The 21008-nt window shown below is 35.2% G+C and overlaps 1 protein-coding gene and 1 long non-coding RNA gene across 2 annotated transcripts; one reads left to right on the top strand and one right to left on the bottom strand.

The window, feature by feature from the left end:
- Window positions 1–576: 576 nt before the first annotated feature.
- Window positions 577–8870, bottom strand: ccdc169 (coiled-coil domain containing 169). Its single transcript, XM_046860443.1, has 8 exons — window positions 8650–8870; window positions 8457–8539; window positions 8125–8235; window positions 5553–5593; window positions 3105–3203; window positions 2831–2884; window positions 2537–2613; window positions 577–1147 (listed from the first exon to the last, which is right to left on the bottom strand). Exons 1-8 carry the CDS (start codon window positions 8724–8726, stop codon window positions 1057–1059), a joined length of 633 nt encoding a protein of 210 aa, XP_046716399.1. The 5' UTR covers window positions 8727–8870; the 3' UTR covers window positions 577–1056.
- Window positions 8871–9665: 795 nt separating this feature from the next.
- LOC124393916 lies at window positions 9666–10615 on the top strand. The gene is made up of 3 exons (XR_006927406.1): window positions 9666–9744; window positions 9858–9933; window positions 10266–10615. It is a non-coding gene; the product is annotated as an uncharacterized LOC124393916 (long non-coding RNA).
- The last annotated feature ends 10393 nt before the right edge of the window (window positions 10616–21008 follow it).

Genomic DNA, 21008 nt, shown 5'->3' with positions numbered 1-21008 from the left:
TCATTTATTCCTTTCAAAATGTTCTGCTTGATGTTGAAGTGACACTGAACAATGTGTTCATGCTAAGTAGGTACCACTAAGCGGCAAAGTCAGATTTAGCTTTAATGACGCCCCCTGTGTGAACCACGCCATGACCCAAAGTCTCCCCATAGATTAGTTTTATCCTTGAAAAGGCTCTCTCTGCTTCAGCTACCGTCACTGGATGAGTAAGAACATATTCTTAGAGCAGCCACAAATTTGGATACATTCCTGAGAGCTCACGTTCATGTATAAATATCACCCTAAATGCATTTATTGCGCAATTTAACACGTCATTGTGCACAATTTATCAAACTCTCAAAATAAAGACCCATACAACTCCTTGGTTAATTGTAGCCATATGATACATACAAAATATATATCCTTAAATGTTTTTTTACATTAGCCTTTTAAGATGCACTGGATTCCCCTTACTGAACTCACATCAGGACCTATTCAGTACAATCTGTAACGAATTACATTTACTAAAAAGTCACTGAAAAGACAAAAGCGACAAAAAAGAGACAAAAACTTTCACAAAAAAACTTTAAATCATTATCTTTTATTTTATTAAAAATGTGCATAAAACATGCATACTCAAACAGATTAAGAGCAAACATAAGAGAAGACCAAATGTACAAGCATGCATATCGGTTATTTAAATGTATTTAGTAATTATAAAAACAATGTAAATTAACATTATGAAGATTATGTTCCTAGCTAGCAGAGTACAACATACACTGCAAATAAAATTGTCATACCTTTCTATTATAACTATTATTAATAGTAGTAGTATTATTACTTAGTCAATATTAAACAGAGAAAACCTAACTCTAAATCACTTATCTACCTAAATTATTGTTTTCAGTTTATGTTTTTGTTAGTTCATTTGACTTTCATATGTCAAGCTCAACCTATTGAGTCATTACCATCAAAAGCGTTATGCAAAAATAAATTCAATTCTCTGTGTTGTTATAATGTTAAATGCTTCCTTCTTGTTTATTTCTTCTTTTTTGGCATTTGTGAAGGCATCTCTTGTCAGCGCTTCAATCTTGGCAGTCGAGTCTCTGTGACTGTACTGGCTACACCTCTTTTTCCCTTTAAGTCATGCATCAACATCACTGGAGCTCTATAAAGATATGGCAGAATGCTATGATAGGGTTAATCTACAATTGATAACACAAACACAGCTTATACGCATACAAAAGGAATCTCAAAGGAAAAAACCTAAAATAAAAGAGTAGTAAAACAAAGTGATGTTTTCTCCGGACAGGTAAATTGCAGGACACAAAATCTTTATTATTTCTTATTCTCTGTTACTACTAATAATTTTTATTTAGTCAATATATTGGTCTATGTTCTATGTATTTCAAGAATAATAAATCATGAACATCCTTTCATAACTGAACTAAAGAAATGTAAAAAATACAACACTGCACATAAACTTGCTTTCATTTGCACACACACTTATTCACACTATAAAAAGGGTTAAATAAAGACACAAAAGTCCCCCCCCCCACCCCCAAAAATGTCTTCTTAAAAAATATATATAATAACATTTCTAAATAAAGTTTTTGATAAAATGCAAAAAATTAACCTTTTAATTTTTCTTATAGTTATTGTTTTAATATACACTGTCTGGCTGAAAAAAGTCATCACCTGGTTTTAACTAAGCAAATAGGTAACCAGTCCATTGCATAATTACTAAAGTGATTAATATGATTTAGCTGTGAACTAGTTTTTTGGCCCTAATTGATTAAGTGAGTAATGTCTTATTTCTTAAACAACCATGTGGTTAGAGATATCCGGAGGTCATGGAAAATTATTAGTTTACATAAAGCGGAGAAAACAACTAAGGAAATTGCTGAAACTACTACTACCACTAATTAATTTAAGAAGTGTCCAACACAGTTGGACAAAATCTGTAAGAATAGGGTTAACCATCAGGATCCATAATCAATAAGAAATGTGGAGATCAATTCAATGTTTGGTGAAATCGAATAGTACAAAAACAACAGTAGAACTCCCTGCTATATTTAATAAAAGCAAGAGCGTTTTCACTCAAAGGGATTGGGACTAAACAGCTGCGTAGTTTACTCATAGGACATGAGACTAAATCGAAAAAATCAATTTGTTAGGGATCTTATAGATTGGACTCTGGATCAATGGAAAAAGGTTATGTAGTCTGATAAGTCTAAATTTCCCTGTTCCAGGGGCATCACCCATTATGCCTAGAGCCTGTGGGGGCAGTATATTGATCTGGAGTTGCATCAGTTGAATCCAATAAAAATGTTTAAAAAGTGTTTTTTTTTGTTGTTGTTTTTTAGCTCGGCATTATTACAGGACATTGCTGGAACAGTTTGTGACTTTGTGTCTGATATTAAACAAATGTATTTATATTATGAAATGAATGCATATTTCAAAACTATAAACATTTTAAAGGTGTTCTGATAAACATCAAACTAGCTTTGAATTTATAACCCAAAAGGGTCAAAATAAGGCATTTGTTGTACTTTACCCTTTTACTGGACTATGAGTGTTTTTTTGAGACTGGGGCAACTGTTGCTTTCTGGTCCATTCAAAAGCAGAAGAGACCTGATGACATAAAAGTAACAAAATATATTAAATTTTCATACAGATGATTCTACAGCATGTCAATGCCACACCTTGTAGCTTATAGATCAAGTCCCTCTATATTAGATTTATATATAATAAAAATAGAGACTCAATAAATTACACAAAACTCATCAAAATTAAAATTAAAATTAAAATAAAAAAACACATATTTCGTAAATATAACATCTGAGGTCACCTTTGCAATCTCTGTAAGATAAGCTCGCCTTTCATCATAGGCCTTTTGGTATGCCTTATAAAGACAAAAATAAAAACACCCCAAATTTTAATGTATTTGTAAACAATTTTTCTTTAATGTTACACTGAACAATATAAGTTATAGGGCTTCAGGAAGTCTCAAATCACATTCATTTCATACACACATTTATAATATATACATTATGTAAGTAAACATCACATTCAAATGTCCACATTTATCATAAAGTTATTATTGGAGAAAATAAAAAAGAGACCTTTCCTTCTTCTTTAATTCTCAGACGGCATTCCAGCAAATGACTTTGAAGGCTACTTCTTTTGGTGCTCAAAAGTTTATGTTGATGTCTTAAAGTGTCCTAAGAAAGTAAATGAAGATGAATTATAAAGCAAGATGCTAGTTTTGCTAATGCTAGTTTTGTATGCAACTGTGGTTTTATGAGCCCTTGATCATTGCAAGTTGCAGGGAGAATTCAGTTTAAAATATTTTTTACATTGATTTAGCAACAAGACATTTCCACAAAAGCAGTATTATCGTTAACCACATTTTGATAAATTCCTGTGGAAAGGGTGTTCACTATGACCACACCTGGAGACCTTCCTATTCATGTGCAAAAGCATGACTTCTAAAGTCAAAAAGTATAATGCTGTATTTGTAATAAATACAAATTATATATAATCCTTTTGCAATTTTTCACCATGTCATGCCTGATCTGGGTGGAACCTACACACTTTAAGACTAAGTGGGACACTGTTCTGAGAAGATTGTCATACTGATGACCAGTGTTGGGCAGTAGTAACTTTATTACTGTAACGAGGTTACTTTTGACAGTAACTAATACTGTAACGTGTAACTTTTTAAAATAAAGTAACTCTGTTACCGTTACCGTATGGTGCGTTACACATTACTTTTTTAAATGAATGAATTTCAGCTGAAGTGTAGACTACAGTCTAACCTGTTCACAGCAGAGACGCATTGTAGGATTGGTGGATGAACCACTGTAAACACGAAGAAGACGCACTGTGGGCGTGTCTCCATTTATTCAGGTCTGTGCGGCAGTAATGGCGAGTCGAGACGAGAGCAAGACGAGTTTCTCAAAGTGGAAATATGCTCATTATTTCACTTTAGTTAAGTATAAAGACAAAAACGTTTCAGTCAAATGTAAGCTGTGTCTTTCTAGTTCGAAGGTCGTATCTACTACGCTAGCAGCACCTCCAGAAACTCCATGCCTCGATGAAGCTAGAAGCTAGAAGCTAACCCAGTGTTATGTTCTACATTGTTGATAGTTTTCATACTTAAGCTGTGAAAGGAACATTTTAAGAGCTCAATACAACAGCTTTTATGATGCAGAAGCCACTTTAGTTTTTGATTCTGAATATATTATTCAGCTTGTTTTGTTGTTTATTTCAGAAATCCTTGTGATGTATTCAGTTTGTGCTGGTCTGACTTAAATAAAATAGTGTTTATAAATTACTTTGTGTTTAAGTCACTTTTGTGTTTGTATAGACCATAACGCATAAAAGGGCATTAATAGGAACAATAAAGAATGTTCTTTAAAAAAGTAACTAAAAAGTTACTTTTAACAGTAACGCATTACTTTTTGGTGTAAGTAACTGAGTTACTTGTTGAATGAAGTAACGAGTAACTGTAACTAGTTACTATTTTTTAGTAACTAGCACCACACTGCTGATGACCTTGGGACAGTAAAAATAGACCTTCATTGCCCCTTTTAAAAAAAAAGTTTGGGATTACTTTGCTCACCCAGAGATTTTCTACAGAAAAGCTCTCACATAAGGGCACTGAAGGCCTGTGTGCAAGAATGAGCTGTTTTCCTCGACTGGGTGACAATCTTCAGTAAGGAGAACATTCTGACAAATTTGACAAATTTAGCGCACGCACACACACACACACACACACACACACACACACACACAGGTCTCTGTCTGTATTTTTCTCTTCCCTTACTCCTCTTATTCTTTTCCATGCTTACTGCAAAAGTGAACTAGATACAGTCCCATAAGGTGTGCAATTTTTACCGCTTGTTTCCCTCGGCCTCGCCCTACATTCAATGAGTTAAACACTGATTGATATCTAATAAAGTATCATGAGCACAAAACCTTTTTTTTTTCAACGACTTAAGAATAAGAAATTTGACAAATTTACAGATGCTGGTGATCTGGCTTGAGGTTTCAAATGTCAGGTGTTCCACTGACTAATAAAGGCAGTAGCAGCAATCTACCAATTAACATAGGGCAGAGAAAGACTCTGAGTGAAAAAACCTTATTTCTCTCAATTTCCATCTTAACTAACCCCAAAATATATTCAAAGAGTTCCAAAAAATTTCTAACTACTTTTTTTTAATTATGGAAAGTGAATGTAATAATTTTACATAGTGTAAATGTGATCGTGATTCAATTACACTCAGAAATCTATGAGACAGCATGCTCTATTCACAAATAATCCAATTGTTATCCACTGCATAATAGATTTTTAGAAGGCCTTGGAACAGTGGGTTAACACAGTTGCCACAGGCCTTAATCTGAATGAAATCAACACCAGGGTCAGGAAAAAGAAAATTAAAATACATAATGCAATTCCATTGTTATGCAAGAATATAATAGGGCGGGGGGCTTTATGAATCTATCAGATATTTTCCATATTCCACATGAGTATCTTGAAAGTCAACATTGTTTAAACATCAACAAACCTCTGGCATTTCATCATATAAGCGAATTGAAGCCAGTCGATCTGGAAAAAAAAAAGAAATATTTATATTTCTATTTCTATAATATACAGCATTCCTTACAAGTGTTACAGAATAAAGTGGTTTCTGAAAGTGAATAAGTATCCAATAATCTATACAAAGATAAGTATGTTCAAATCTGCCTGAAATTAATGTACATTAAATTTGGAATGTATTAATTATTGTATTGTGTAGATTGTAATTTGAATGTATATAATGAATTTTGAATGGCTATTTTTTTACAATTAAATCAAGCTACTTTTAATCATACATTATGATTAGGTGAAACCAAGTTTTAGAAATTTCAGAAAGATTAATGAAAAATTTGTTGTGGCTAGGACGCAAATAATGTCCATATGTTGCATTTTGAATTTAACATTGTTTGGAAAGGCATACACAATGGTCAAGACCCACATTTTACACTGCATTGTCAGGGGAAAAAACAATCTATTAAAATAAGTCCAAGGATCTATCTGTGGATCTCTGCATTCAAGTTGTGGCAAGGCAAGGATATAAAAATAATTATAATTCTCCCAGGACCACAAAGAACGAATAATTAGCTTGGTAAATTATTTTTTAAAAAAGGTTAACTTTTATTCACAATAGAATATAGAAAACATATGAAATGTTGAAACTGAGAAAATTGACTATTTTATAAAAAAAAAAAAATTTAATTTGCATTAACTTTGAATTTGATGACCACAGCACATCTCAAAAAACGAGGCAACAAAAGGCTGGAAATGTAAGTGTTACTGAAAAGAAACAGTTGGAAGAACAATTTGTAGGGATGCACCGAATATTCGGCCACCGAAAATTTTCGGCCGAAAATGGCCCAAAGGTGCATTTTCGGTTTTCGGCCGAAAGACTTTGATCACCGAAAAAACACGGCCGAAACAGTTTGTTGTGATGACGCAAACAGAAACCGCTGCCTGCACGTGCATGTCTGAAACAACATGTCTGCGGTGTGGACGTATTTCAGTATATCTGAGAAAGACCCACGGATAGCGATTTGCAAAACATGTACTGCCGAAATTTCAAGAGGGGGTGCGTCTGCAAAGACTTTCTCCACGTCGGGTTTAATAAAATCCAAACATCCGATCGCTATGCTGAATATGAGAGGAACGCAAACGCACAGAAAAGCAAAACCCCTTCGAGCATGCGCACTCCGTCTGTGGTGGACGTTTTAAAAAAGGCAAGTTTCCCAATGATAGTGTTGTATTGTTGTATCTTTAAGCAGTTGCGCTTGTTCTGAATGCACTTTGTTTTTATGAAAGAACATATTTAATTTTACAACCTTTCAGCAGGCCAGAGGGCCTGTACATTATTATTTAATGTACACATGAGTGCATTTAAGTTGAACATTTAAGACTAAATTTTAATTTATTTTATCCTGTGCATTGTTGCAATGTGCTATAAATAAATATTTTAATAATTTGTAATTGATTTATTCTTTAAAACTTTAATATTAATTTATTAATTAATATTATTAATTGGCATAATTTCTTTCAGTGTTTCGGTTTTCGGTTTTCGGCCTTGCTTTCCTCCTTTTTCGGTTTTCGGTTTCGGCCAAGAATTTTCATTTCGGTGCATCCCTAACATTTTGCAAATTATTATTTTACCTGGCAACAGGTCAATAAGATGGTGGGTATAAAAAGAGTATACATTCACCAATCAGCAAAAAATAAAGTGTATAATATTCCTCAACATAAAATTGTGAAGACTGAATATATCAATTCGTAATATCATCAAAACATTGTTCTCAAGAGCCCACACAAAGACTATTACAACGCCAAAACCGTTCACCTTCCAACACAACAATATCTTTAATCATAAACCAAAAACAACACTGCAGTAAATTCAGGGCACTTCTTTGAATGTCCATAAATAGCAATCCAAAGTCCAGTCCAACATATGTGAAGAGATCAGATAAAGATCAGGTGCTTGGCATCTTATCTGACAGAGCTGGAGAAGATCTGCCATGGGCTACCCCAAAACTGCCTAAATTCAGGTGTGCAAAGCATGTATTTCTTAGATTGTAGCTGTCATTGCTGCAAAATGGCCTTCTACAAAGATTTGCTAAAATGGCCTGAACATTTCAGTTTGTGGTTTTTAATAAATTCTTCTCAAAAGATTCATTATACAAGAACTGTTAATAGTTTTACTAGTTAAACATATCATACTGGGAACATTATACATAGCAGTTACTTAGTGGTAGCTACTAACATTATATTTATTATATTTTACTTAGTGTTGCTACTGATATAATCAAGATTTTCTGTTATTCTTTGCAAATTGATCAATATTAAATTTATGTTTTTGGACGAGGTAGAGAGAGTTGTGGCCTCCAGCAGATAGACAAATACTCATACTTAGTTTATGTCAGGGTAAGGGCCCAGCAGCACCACATAGAGCCTTGTTGTGTTGTTAGAAAATAGTGATTTAATGACAGAAACATGGAAGAAAAAGCTCAGTGTTAGACTTTACATAAGTTTGTCTAATATTATGTCTTTTATTAGATGTAGAAAACCTTTTGTACCAATAGGATTTCCCCGTAGACTCTCCAACCTCTCTTGCACAAATCCAATTTGCCTCTCCAGCTGCCTGTTAAGCTCCAGTTGGGTCTCGAATCTAGTTTTCCATTCGTTCCCTAAGCACACAAAAAGCTTTTCACTCTTACAATTTACCAAAATCCACATTGCAACCTTAAATTAAACACGTTTGGATCAGCACAATACTTCAACTGTGTTTTATGCATACTCTCCCATTCCAGGGAGGCTCTAGAACTAAACACATCCAACTCCCCACAAATCGTCTTTTGTAATATGTCATGATAGAGAAGACAGGATTTACACAGATCCGTTTACACACCTTCTTTGTCCACACTATTCACTCGATCTTCCAAGTCAGACAAGGTGCGTTTTAGGTCACACACAGATTCTTTCAGCATCTCTCTGAATGAAGGTTGAAAAACAAGTGCACGAGCTAAGCACAAAGCACTGCTGCTTACAACACTGACTACTGATCTAAATAGCATACAGGAGCTAAGAAGAACCATGCTTACCTGATCTCTCTCTCGTGCTCGAGTTCGGCCTGTAATCGCGCAAAATCATATTTGATCATTTCAGCGTCTGCCATCATTAAATCAAACCAAAACTCAAAGTGAAAGAAACAGCTGCAAAGACGCGCGCTGACTGTTAAGTCGTAACTATAGAAACGGAGTGTACCACTCTGAGTGTGTGGTGTCGCGGTGTTAAGGACTGTAACAGGGGCGCCTGTTCTGGAGAAAGTTGCTCTCAAGAGACATAGAGTGAGATGCCAGACGCCCCTGAATTATTATTATTATTATTATTATTATTATTATTATTATTATTATTATTATTTGGTTTTTTTGGTTTTTTTATTATTTTTTTTTTTTTTTTTAATTAACTTATTTATTTATTTATAATTTTTTTTATATATTTTATTATATATAGTTTTGAGAATGAGCGCTATAGGACCACAGAGAGAAAGTTCCGTTGTTTTATTATCTTAAACGTTCTTGCAGTGGTGCTGTTTCATTATGGATGAATATAAAATGTAAAAGTTCGTCCACCGGTTCCACCAGCAGGCTGGTTGAGGCAGACGCGTCCTCCAAGTGCGTATTAGGTGCACTGCAGTCATTATCAATTGAGCAGTGAAGTTCAGACGGTTTTGTTGTTTATTATCGCTGGTTGATTGTATCCAGGGCACATTTTAGATCCAGCACGTTGCTTTGGCTGTGATCCTCTAAAGGCTGGTTAACATCATTTGAAGCAGAGCAGGTAATAATACCTGCAGGCTTGACATAACCTGTAAGTTTGGGTATTTTCGTAAAGCAGCTGACTGTTTCATCAATTTGTGCATCTTAAAATAAATTAATTACACATCAACAATTAAAGAAATGTCGATTTTGTAATTCCAAATTAATTTCAATTATGTGCATATATTAAAAAAAAGATTTTTATAATATTGATCAAAAGCAGTACATTACTGTTTTATTGTTGTAAAATGTTGTTAACACAATATAACGGCATTTTGCTGTCTTTATTACTCAGAGAAAATAAACATTACTATACAGTATTTTTGTAAACTGCAGTGAGCACGCGGGGACTTTTATCCGTCTTCATAACCTTAACAGGTGAGTTCCCTTTTTGTTTGCGGGACAAAATTCATTACAGTTGCTATGGCAGCTAACATGTACAGTATGGTGGATATTGGAAGTGAATCTTTCTTCTATTTGCTCATTTTCAGTGATTAATACGCAAAATGCACCACTGTGTTGTGCAGCTGGATTTCAGACTCGGGTTGAATTATTCCCAGTTACCGGGTGAGTTTCATTCAGCAAAATATGTGATAATCCTTCTGTAAAGTTAATTTTTTAAACTCCATTGCACTGAAATCACAGTCTTTGTATCACACTAAAATGACTGGTGTTTTCCGCTGCTTTTCTGAAATTCATAAAGCCTCCAGCGTTAGAAAAAAAAACTTAATTATCGTTGTTATTGTGTTTTACTTTTTTGCCTGAAAGATCTGTGTGCTGGAGCTTGTTTTCCTTTCGGAATGAAAACTGTTCTTTATTTTTAGAATCTTTTTTGCTATATGTTCTCTGTGAGTAATCATTTCCCCTCCTAGTTCTAAACACACACATTTGTTTTTCAGGCGGTAAATCGGGATAAATTCAGAAAAGAGCACAAGGCTGTAAGAGTATCAAAGCGGACGTGTCTCCAGTCTACTTAAAAAATAAATAGATTTTAAGTAGGACTTTATATAAGTAATACAGACCACAGACACACACAAACATCGCATACACACACTCACAACACACACATCACACACATGCATATTCATTAAAAAATACTATATATACTTGGGTGTTTTCTGTCATTCACGTTGTCTTTCTTTCCAGAGTAATTTTTTTTACATTTAGATGTATTTCCATGCATGTAATAAGCTTTGGGCTTTTGGTTGACCATTGTTTTTATTTTATACAAATGTTCTGTAAATAAGAATCTGTGTTATTTTCTTTAATGTTATTTAGTTTTTATACAAAGACAATTTAATAAAGAAGATATTTTGAAACAACTCTCTAAAGCTGATTTACTTCTGTTAAAGAGTACATTTATACATGGTAGTAATGTGGTGTTTTGTAGTTCAACTGGGGTAATTTCTTAAATCACAAGGTTTAAAAAAACTGCTAATTATATTTTCAGGAATATACTTTAATCAAATCAAATCAAATTTTATTTGTCACATACACATACATACAGAGTACGACATGCAGTGAAATGCTTTATACGACTAACTGGCATGAGGGAATAGGGTGGGGGAAGAAATAAAACAAGGGAAAAAGAAGGCAGATAAATAAAACCAATAAACTATGTAAAATATATAAAGATAAAGATATATATATAGGAAAAAAATAGGAGAATTGTATATATAGGGTATGCTTATGACACAGGGTATGCAGGGTATGCTTATGACACAGGGTATGCAGGGTATGCTTATGACACAGGGTATGCTTATGATACAGTTTAATGTATAATGTTTAATGTATAAACAGTGTTATGTTGTATTTGCAAAAACAGTAGCCAACTGTAAATTTTACCAACACTAAGACACTGGTAATTTTACAATAAGTTGCTGGCAACCGTGCTGCCAGTTCTTTACTGTTTTTTAACAGAAACATTTTTAACAGTGTAGATAGATAGATAGATAGATATATTTTAGGGCTGTAAAAATTAACATGTTAATAATGCGTTAACGCAAATTAATTTTAACTGCACTAATTTTATTAACGCGCAATCAGCGTGCATTTGTTTGACCATTTTTATTAAAAAAAATATATAAAGAAGGCAAAATTAAAACCTTTAACACAACACACATTTATTCACAAGGTCCTTTCTTTATTTAACATAATACTTGTACATAATACTTATACTAAATCTTAAATCACTGAACAAAAATAATCAAACAGGTAATACAGTGAAAAAGTTTTAAGGTCTTTGGGGTTGCTGGAGATAATGAGAGTGTTTAGGTATGATTTAAGTTCTAAACAAAACACAGAAAACTAAGGCTTAGCACACTTACATTTACAGTTGTGTGAGAAGAATGCTTTAACTACAAGTAAGTTTTAAAAAATTATTGTCTTTTTTGGTTTGTCAATCATAGCAAACAAAACCCAGCCATTAGAGTTGCACAAGCCAGTGCACTCTTAGTGCCGGTCCCAAACCCGGATAAATGGGGAACGTTGCGTTAGGAAGACCATCCAGCGGAAAATTTGTGCCAAATCTGTAGGAAAAGAAGAAGTGGAGGAGAGTGGAGGTTAGTGTTGGTACTTTAAATGTTGGTACTATGACGGGTAAAGGGAGAGAGTTAGCTGATATGGTGGAAAGGAGAAAGGTAGATATGTTGTGTGTTCAGGAGACCAAGTGGAAAGGGAGTAAGGCCAGGAACATTGTTGGTGGCTTTAAACTGTTCTATCATGGTGTGGATGGAAAGAGAAATGGTGTAGGGGTGATTCTGAAGGAAGAGTACAGTAAGAGTGTAGTGGAGGTGAAGAGAGTTTCTGATAGGGTGATGAACATGAAGCTGGAAGTTGAAGGGGTGATGATAAATGTCATCAGTGCTTATGCTACACAAGCGGGGTCTGAGATGGAGGAACAAGAGAAATTTTGGAGTGAATTAGATGAAGTGGTAGAAGGTGTACCTAGGAATGAAAGATTGGTGATTGGGGAAGACTTGAATGGGCATGTAGGTGAAGGGAACAGAGGTGATGAGGAGGTGATGGGTAGGTATGGTCTTAAGGAGAGGAATGTGGATGGCAGATGGTAGTAGATTTTACTGAAAGGATGGAAATGGCAGTGATACCTTGACCTACGAGTTTAATTCGTTCCGTGGCCGAGCTTGTAGCTCAATTTGCTCGCACATCAAATCAATTTTCCCCATTGAAAATACTTAAAATGCCCTTAATTTGGTCCAAACCTCAAAATGCCACACCATTTTTATTTCATGGTATTTAATAAGGAAAATACATATCTAAATAATATAATAAAAACATAATAGAAAGATTATGTAAAAATATAATAAGGTTTTCTACAGTGTACTTACCTTGGAGATGAGACAACTTGAGCTAACAAAGACGCTGGCGGAGGTGGAGGGTAGAGGAGATAGGCGGAGGAGGATGGAAGACTCATTTTTTGCTATCACTACTGTACACTACTTATCCCTAAACTTAATTGTTACTTCACATTTGGTTTTTTCTTCTTCTTTTTTTTCTTTTTTACTTTTTTTTTCTTTGCTTATCTTAATTTTCGTCACAGTCTTCGCTTTCACTAGTTCTTGGCTTTTTCACCACGCTTTCCTCACTTTCAACTAAAGGATGCTGTGGCGCCACTGCTCACTACACCATCTAGCAGCGGCGTCACGAGCTTGTACCTACATTTTTTGCTTGTGTAACAAAGCAAAAAATCGATCAAGTGAAGACTCGTACCTCGAAAAACTCGTACATTGATTCACTCGTAGGTCAAGCACTGTACATATTTCAAGAAGAAGGAGGATCATAGGGTGACGTATAAGAGTGGAGGAAGGTGCACACAGGTGGACTATGTTCTATGTAGGAGATGCAACCTGAAGGAGATTGTTGACTGTAAGGTGTTGGCGGGGGAAAGTATATGTATATGTATATGTATATGTATATGTATAAGTATATGTATCTAGACAGCAACGGATGGTGGTCTGTAGGATGGTTTTGGAGGTGAAGAAAAAGAGGAGGAGAGTGAGGACTGAGAGAAGAATACGATGGTGGAAACTGAAGGAGGAAGACTGTAGTGTAAGGTTCAGGGAAGAGATCAGACAGGGGCTTGGTGATGGTGAGGAGACGACCGGGCAACGACTGCAAAAGTGATGAGGCAGACAGCTAGAAAGGTACTTGGTGTGACATCTGGAAATAGAAAGGAAGACAAAGAGACCTGGTGGTGGAATGAGGAAGTGCAGGACAGCAGAAAGAGGTTGGCAAAACAGAATTGGGAATCAACAGAGTGATGAGAAAAGTAGGCAGGAGTACAAGGAGATGTGGCAGCAGGTAAAGATGGATGTGGCAAAAGCCAAGGAAAAGGCATATGATGAGCTGATGAAGAGGATGAAGAGTGGAAAGTCAGTTGGACCAGATGAAATACCGATAGAAGCATGGAGATGTTTAGGAGAGATGGCAGTGGAGTTTTTAACCAGATTGTTTAACAAGATTCTGGAAGGTGGGAGGATGCCTGAGATAGGGAGAAGGAGTGTGCTGGTACCGTTCTTTAAGAATAAGGGAGATGTGCAGACTTATTGTGAATAAAAACAGAATGCAATGATGTGGAAGTTTAAAATTTCAATATTTTATTCAGAATACAACATAGATGACATATCATATGTTCAATCTGAGAAAATGTATCAATTTAAGTGAAAAATAAGTTGATTTTTAATTTAATGGAATCAACACATCTCAAAAAAGTTGGGACAAGGCCATGTTTATCACTGTGTGGCATTCCCTCTTCTAACAGTTTGCAAACATCTGGGGACTGAGGAGACAAGTTTATAAAGTTTAGGAATAGGAATGTTGTCCCATTCTTGTCTAATACAGGCTTCTAGTTGCTCAATTGCCTTAGGTCTTTTTTGTCGCATCTTCCTCTTTATCATGCGCCAAATGTTTTCTATGGGTGAAAGATCTGGACTGCAGGCTGGCCATTTCAGTACCCGGATCCTTCTTCTACGCAGCCATGATGTTGTAATTGATGCAGTATGTGGTCTGGCATTGTCATGTTGGAAAATGCAAGGTCTTCCCTGAAAGAGATGACATCTGGATGGGAGCACATGTTGTTCTAGAACTTGGATATATCTTTCAGCCTTTCCAGATGTGTAAGCTGCCCATGCCACATGCACTCATGCAACCCCATACCATCAGAGATGCAGGATTCTAAACTGAGCACTGATAACAACTTGGGTTGTCCTTATCCTCTTTAGTCTGGATGACATGGCATCCCAGTTTCCAAAAAGAACTTAAAAATTTGATTCGTCTGACCACAGAACAGTTTTCCACTTTGCCACAGTCCATTTTAAATGAGCCTTGGCCCAGAGAAAATGCCTGCGCTTCTGGATCATGTTTACATATGGCTTCTTTTTTGACTCTATAGAGTTTTAGCTGGCAACAGCTAATGGCACAGTGGATTGTGTTCACCGACAATGTTTTCTGGAAGTATTCCTGAGCCCATGTTGTGATTCCCATTACAGTAGCATTCTTGTATGTGATGCAGTGCCGTCGAAGGGCCCAAAGATCACAGGTTTTCTGGCCTTGACCCTTACGCACAAAGATTGTTCCAGATTCTCTGAATCCTTGGATGATATTATGTACTGTAGATGATGATAATTTTTCTCTGAGAAACTCCTTGTCTGATATTGCTACACTATTTTCGCCGCATCATTGGGGGAATTGGTGATCCCAGTTCAGCTGTTCCTTATATGTACATTTAACTTTTCTGGCCTCTTATTGCCACCTGTCCCAACTTTTTTGGAATGTGTAGCTCTCATGAAATCCAAAATGAGCCAATATTTGGCATGACATTTCAAAATGTCTCACTTTCAACATGTTATATGTTATCTATATTCTATTGTGAATAAAATATAAATTTATGAGATTTGTAAATTGTTGCATTCCTTTTTTGTTCACAATTTTTACAGTGTCCCAACTTTTTTGGAATTGGGTTTGTAGATTGAATGCCCTAAAAATAATGTTTATATTTGTGCAGTTAGTAGGCTCCTCCCTAAAGCATAATATTTTTAATTAAAATACAACCCTTTAATCAAGTGTAGGAAATCCTGATCAGGAAATATTTGAGCATTTACCTCAATTTTATACCAAGTTACTGATCTTGTGGCTCTGGATCGTTATGGAGCATTGTTAACGTGTGGCAAAACTCAAGCTACTCCAATGAACTACAGCTCCCAATGAAAAACTATCTGAATTAATTTTGTATTCAAAAAGGTTTAGAATTAAAGATCTAGTTTACTCATAATTTGTTATAAACACGCATGGCTTTTGTTGAATAATAATTAAAATGAATAATTTTTTAAAAAAGTAACCAGATTAGACAGGGGCTAAGTAGTTATAATTAATGAAGATAATCCCATTGTTGCCATAGTAAATACAGTGGAACCCGGTTATGTCGATGTCCTAGGGGGACGCCAAAAAGCGTCGAGGTAACCGATGATTGAGATAAACGAAAATCAATATGGCGGCAATATATTAACGTGCTTGAAATTTCTTTATGTACATGATGTGCGTTATAAATGAGAATGTACATGCAAGTGTTTTTGGAGGTTTTTTACACAAAAGCGTTGCCGCGATTTGTTTGATGAAGGCATGCTATAAAAATGTACATACATGTTTGTTAACTGTAAGGAATCCACTTGCTACGCCCCCTTCGGCGGCTGTCAAACCTCTGCTTTCTCTGAAGCTCCCGGCTTCAATCGCGCACATTTAGCACTCATCACCAGCTCCTATTTAAACCCCTCACTTCCACACTCTCACCGTCCATTATTGTTGGTATATGTTGGTTCACAGCAGTCGTTGTTATCGCTTATGTGTATCCCGGTACGTGCCTTCCCACTCGGTCTCCGCACTCTCTCAACGGCTGCGCTTTTCTTCCCAAAGCGCATCCCTGATTCCCCCCGATCCTGTTAACTCTTTGCTGCTCATCCCACGTTCTCCCGGGTGCTGTTCAGCGCCGCGCTTCTACCAAACGCACCCGTGGATTATATATATACAGACTGCCTCTTTTCAGTTTGGGACTTAGTGGACCGCGCTCCCAGAGCGCACCACCAGAATATTCACTTTCAAGGCGAGTGTTTGTGTTTGGCTTTGCCCTGCGTTGCAATAAACTGTTTTGTTTTCACTTCGGCTTTCGCCTCCCGTTCATCGCATAACATTTAACAACAAAAAGCATATGTGCACCAACTAACAGCAGAGATTTACCAGTATACAATACAAACCACCGTCTATTCTCGATACAAACCTTTATTATCTTCTCCAACATTGCAAACACACAGATCGTTTACAAAATCACTAAAAACGTGCAGTTCGTTTTTACAAAAAGCTAACCAGTGTCAACATTAAATTCTCGAGTCATTTCACTCTGACACACAGCTCTGAAAAGTATCCTACACCTGTAGCATCTGTAAGTTTTGATTTTTCCGCCACTTTCACGAGTTCTTCTGCGGCTGCACAGTGCCGATCAAGATAACCGATGTTAAGTGGCAAATTTGCCCCCCCTTTGTGCTCGAGGTATTAGGGTTCGGCAACATAAAAGAATCGACATAAAAAATGAGAAAATGCTAAGACAAAGCGAGAATTTGGCGGTTCCACTTCAAAACGTCGACTTAATAGGGTTGTCGAGTTAACCGAGGTCGAGATAAGTGGGTTCCACTGTATTACAAAACCAGTCACTCGTGCACAGCTTGCATTAAAAAATGCTAAATATATTTATTTATTTATTGAAAGTTTACAACTTGTAAAAGCTCTCCTGATACAGTAAGTATTCTACAAATAATGACAATAAAATCAGGAAATTATCCTCAACATGAATAATGGATGTATATTTATGACTATTAAAGAATATAATAATAAATATACATCCATTATTCATGTAAAGCTTTCTAGTACTGATTACAGTATTTCTGCAACACTTTATTTCAGTTGTTTGGTGACATGTCAAATTTTATGTCAGATGCCAAATGTTTTCATGCACAAATTAAACTTTGATTCATTTAATTAAAGTAAACTTTGGTGACATTAAAGTAAGGTCACAGTAAGGGGTGTAACATAATTGAGAGAAGGTGCAGAATTATTTAGAACTAGATAGAAGTTATTACATTTTTTTCCAAATAGAAATGTATCATTGACCTGCTAATGGACTCTGATCAGGGTTTTGTCTCTTTACTTGTTTTGCTCGACCTTAGTGCAGTTTTTGACACCACTGATTACACTATACTGCTTGCTAGACTTGAGAACGTTGTTAGAATAAAGGGAACAGCTCTCTTGGCTCAGGTCTTATTTGACTGATCGCTATCAGTTTGACTTCTTTTCGCTTCTGATCATCATCACTGTACCCCGCAATATTGTATATCTGCTATAAATGGACATTCGGTGCAACCCAGATGAGGATGGGTTCCTTCTTGAGTCTGGTTCCTCTCAAGGTTTCTTCCTTATGCCACCTCAGGGAGTTTTTCCTTGCCACAGTCGCCACCAGCTCGCTCATCAGGGACAAACTTACTTATAAAGAACATATTCACTTTTAATCACCACATTATCTGTGTAAAGACCATTTGAAAATAACCTATACAAATAAAAATTAATTGAATTGAATTGAATCATTCAATTTAATTTCAATTCAGTTTTATGTGTATGGGTCATTTACAAATGGAAACTGTCACAAACTGTCCTAAAGCAGCTTTACAGAGATAAATAGATTATAAAAGCGTTAAAGCGTAAAATAAGTCATATGTTTGTGCTTATAAGTTTGGTGCCTTTAAGTCTATCCCTATATAAAAAAATTACAGTAAAAGTTATTATAATAGAGTATAACATATTCTCTGTTTATATACTAAAGTAGGTGTAGAATATTGTACAATATGTTTAGAAATAGTTATTGTACCAAATATAATTCAGATATAGTCGGATTTTAAATAAAAATTATAGAACTGCTCAATTTATAAGGTTAAAAACATCAGTGAAGTTGGGATTAGTCTAACCTTAACCGTATAAAATATAGAACTACAAAAATAATTACTTTAATTAACACTTAAACTTGACAATGTGAAGGGTATAGTATATAGATGGTGGATTAAGACAAATATGTCCAACTAATAATAAGTTATATTATTTTAATATTTAATAATATTTTTCAAAAAAATAAATTCAGACAAATATGGTAACAGTTCAATTTGTTAAAGTGAGAAGTGTCATATATTCTACAGAAGATGCAGTAAACAGTAGTCTGGACCATTTCAATACTATTACATTTTTCCAAATTACATTTTAAATAAAAAAAGAAAACTTATTGGCAAGCTATTTTATTTAGTACAACAGAGTAGTAATACATATATTATGTTGCAATAGATGAACATACAATATATTCTAATTATCCACCCTTTATATTAATTTAAAACAAAAACAAAAAGATTTAGCCATAAGTTAGTTACATTATGATACATGTATAATCGAATTCATTAGTTGACTACTGTAAGGACACAAAAATATGCAAAGTAAAACAAGTCCTGTAATTCTTATACAATCCCTTAGCTTCTCTCATTTTTGTGGATCCATTTGAAAAATACATATTACTGCTAACATATTTTAAAAGTTATTGAACACCTTTTGGATGCAAAAAAAATGTGCAACTAACTTTTCTCCCTCTCTCATATATATATATATATATATATATATATATATATATATATATATATATATATATATATGTTACTGCCTTATATTTATTCACTGTACATATGCTTACATATTTATATATATTTATTTATATATATATATATATATATATATATATATATATATATATATATATATATATACACACAGTATAGTAGAATGTTATTTAGCTGCTAATTCTTAAATGCCATAATCTTATAAACTTCACTTCTGCACATTACTCTTTAATGCCATAGCCTCAGAACCATTCCTGTACTCTAAATTGATGTCCACACATCTCTGCACTGTTACTGACTTTATATTTATTCACTTTACATATGTTTACATATTTATCACTTTATCACTTGCTGTAAATATGCCATATATTTATCTGCACTTTTGCACAACGCCTACATTTTGCAGTTCTGGTAGATGCCAAACTGCATTTCGTTGCTGTGTACCTGTACAATGCAATGACAATAAAGTTGTATCTATCTATCTATCTATCTATCTATCTATCTATCTATCTATCTATCTATCTAGAGAGAGAGAGAGAGAGAGAGAGAGAGAGAGAGAGAGAGAGAGAGAATGATTCAGAGAGAGAGAGAGAAAGAGAGAAATTAAAGTTAGTTGCAAATTTTTTTTGCATGTCACACTAATGTATCAGGTCATCAAACTAATTAAAATATTAGTAAAAGATAACACAAGTGAACACAACATGCAGTTTTCAAATGAAGGTTTTTATTATTGAGGGAAAACAACACCCAAAACTACATGGCCCTGTGTGAAAAAGTGTTTGCCCGCTGTTAAAACTTTTGTTTATCACACCTGAGTTAAATTTCTCTCGCCACACCCAGGCCTGATTACTGCCACACCTGTTCGCAACCAAGACATCTCTTCAGTAGGACCTGCCTGACAAAGTGAAGTAGACCAAAAGATCCTCAAAAGCTAGACATCATGCCGAGATCCAAATAAATTCAGAAACAAATGAGATAGAAAGTAATTGAGATCTATCAGTCTGGAAAAGGTTATAAAGCCATTTCTAAAGCTATCAAGCGAACCACAGTGAGAGCCATTATTCACAAATAGCAAAAACATGGAACAGTGGAGAACCTTCCCAGGAGTGGCCGCCGATCAAAATTACCCCAAGAGCAATGCAACGAGAACAAGAGCAACCATTCATCCAAGAGGTCACAAGAAACCACACAACAATATCCAAAGAACTGCAGACCTCAGTTGCCTCAGTCAAGGTCAGTGTTCATGACTCCACCATAAGAAAGAGACTGGGCAAAAATGGTCTGCATGGCAGAGTTCCAAGATGAAAAGCGCTGCTGAGCAAAAAGAACAAAAAGGTTAGTCTTAGTTTTGCCAGACAACATCTTGATGTTTAAAGACATAGTGAAGACTTTTGGGAAAATACGCCGTGGACTGATGAGAGAAAAATTGAACTTTTTGGAAGATGTGTGTCCCATTAAGTCTGGCGTAAAAGTAACACTGCATTTTGGAAAAAAGAACTTCATACCAACAGTAAAACCCCAAGGTCTGGGGCTGTTTTGCTGCTTCAGGACCTGGAAGACTTGCTGTGATAAATGGAACCATGAATTTTGCTGTTTCCAAAAAAATCCTGAAGGAGAATGTCTGGCCATCTGTTTGTGACCTCAAGCTGAAGCAAACTTGGGTTCTGCAACAGGACAATGATCCAAAAAACACCAGCAAGTCCACCTTTGAATGGCTGAAGAAAACCAAAATGAAGACTTTGTAATGGCCTGGTCAAAGTCCTGAATCCTTTTAAGATGCTGTGGCATGAACTTAAAAAGGCAGTTCATGCTCAAAAACCCTCCAATGAGGGCAAAAATTCCTCCACAGCACTTTAACAAACTCATTGCAAGTTATCGCGAACGCAAATTTAAAAAATGCATGTTGTGTTTATTTGTTATATTTTACTA

The sequence above is a fragment of the Silurus meridionalis genome, chromosome 11 (assembly GCF_014805685.1).
Source record: "Silurus meridionalis isolate SWU-2019-XX chromosome 11, ASM1480568v1, whole genome shotgun sequence".
In the NCBI taxonomy this organism is placed as follows: Eukaryota; Metazoa; Chordata; class Actinopteri; order Siluriformes; family Siluridae; genus Silurus; species Silurus meridionalis.
Note: the sequence above shows the minus strand (reverse complement) of the source record. Positions and strands in the feature narration are given on the sequence as shown.